A 1,552-nucleotide genomic window follows, 5' to 3' on the forward strand; every position below is an offset into this window, starting at 1 on the left:
GTTTTTGAACTGGGATATAAACACAGTTTTCAAATTTATGTGAACTTATCACATTAGTTACATAAAACATTTCTTTTAAATGAACAGTTTACTTTGAATATTTAATTTATGGATTAAATAAATAAAATTAAAATGTATGAGTTCTAGCAGCCAATGTAGCATTCTTTTCCATTTTTCACAAAACTATTTTGGTTGACAATTGTGTACACATGTCATAATAATTATTTTTCTAATTATTTCGTATTATGTTAAATATTTGTTGACAAAATGAGCGACATTGTTTTAACTCTTGACGATGATCAGCCAAGTGCCGAGGTATAAATTATTTATTAAAAATATAACTCTCGCGTAATACATTTCCAATATTTCGAGACTGTTTCTTATGTTTAAATTGCGCATTCCACTTTTGATTCGTTTCACATACGTATGTACCTACATCGTAGCTAATTGTTTATTGATCAAACATTTTGGAGTTTTGTGTAAAATCAATCGTTGACTTATTTCATGATAAAGAGCACGGTAAAGTAATAGAATTTTTTGTATAGAAAATATCATTTTATTGAACTATTTTCTTAGCGTCCTGCAATACAGGAAGCAGAACAAGAGAATAAAGGTAAGTATATATTAAGTGTTTTATTTGCTTCCATGTTATTGCCTTTGGATATTCGTAACTTCTAGATGAGGAGGAAGGAGAGGAAGACGAAGAACATGAAGAGCAAGAGAGGGAAGAGGAAGAAGAAAATGAAGAGGAGGAAGAGGAAGGAGAAGAAGAGGAGATAAAGAAACGGAAACATGTGCCTGTAATGAGAAGGATACGTCGAAGGAGAATAATAAGATATATTGAGGAGGGATCTGAAGAAGAGGAGGAAGAAGAGGAAGAAGAGGAGTGGGAGGAATATGAAGAGGAAGAGGAAGAAGAGGAAGAGGAAGAGAAAGAGAAAAGGGAAAAGGGCGAAGAAGAAGAAAGCTCAGAAGAAAGTGAGGAAGAAGAGGCAGAGAAACAAGATAGAAGGAGGGTTGTATTTGAACGTAAGAAACAAAAGACGAGGAGTCCATCTTTCTTCGCGAGAAGACAATCGAGGAGGTTCAGCTTTAAATTTCAACCCAGTGATGACACAGGGGTCACCGGAGATTTTGACGTGTCGAAGGTGTCAGCCCCCCTGATTCCACCGGCGAGGGAGGTGGTAGAAAAAAAAGCCGAGGCCAAAAAGAAACGTGTCGTGGAAGAAATTGAGTCCGAAGAGGAGGAACAGGCCATGGAAGAGGAAGAGGAGGAGGAAGAAGAAATTTTTGATAGAGAAGGATACATCGAGGAGGCGCGCAAGTTGCAGAACGAGTATACGATTGTCAAGAAAAAAAACAAGTTTTTGCAGAAACGCATGGCTGAACATTACAGGAAGAAAAAGGTAGGTAATGTCATCACTATCATCATAAGGTCATCAGTCCTAAGACTGGTTGGACACGTACCTCCACTCTTTCCTATCCTGAGCTAAACTTCGCATTTCCCTAAAACTAGAACATCCCACATCCTTAACTATTTGCGAACAGTAAT

At 37.0% G+C, this 1,552-nt stretch overlaps 1 protein-coding gene across 1 annotated transcript in view; it reads left to right on the forward strand.

Moving 5' to 3' along the window:
• Nucleotides 1-129: 129 nt before the first annotated feature.
• LOC108740026 (coiled-coil domain-containing protein 96-like) overlaps nucleotides 130-1,552 on the forward strand; it is an 11,537-nt gene continuing 10,114 nt past the window's right edge. Inside the window, exons 1-3 of the mRNA XM_025980497.1 lie at nucleotides 130-315; nucleotides 577-613; nucleotides 679-1,406. Coding sequence (XP_025836282.1) covers nucleotides 268-315; nucleotides 577-613; nucleotides 679-1,406 — 813 coding nt within the window. The 5' untranslated portion in view covers nucleotides 130-267. The remainder of the gene's footprint in view (nucleotides 316-576; nucleotides 614-678; nucleotides 1,407-1,552) is intronic.

This window comes from Agrilus planipennis, unplaced genomic scaffold, assembly GCF_000699045.2.
Source record: "Agrilus planipennis isolate EAB-ADULT unplaced genomic scaffold, Apla_2.0 scaffold263, whole genome shotgun sequence".
Lineage (NCBI taxonomy): Eukaryota > Metazoa > Arthropoda > Insecta > Coleoptera > Buprestidae > Agrilus > Agrilus planipennis.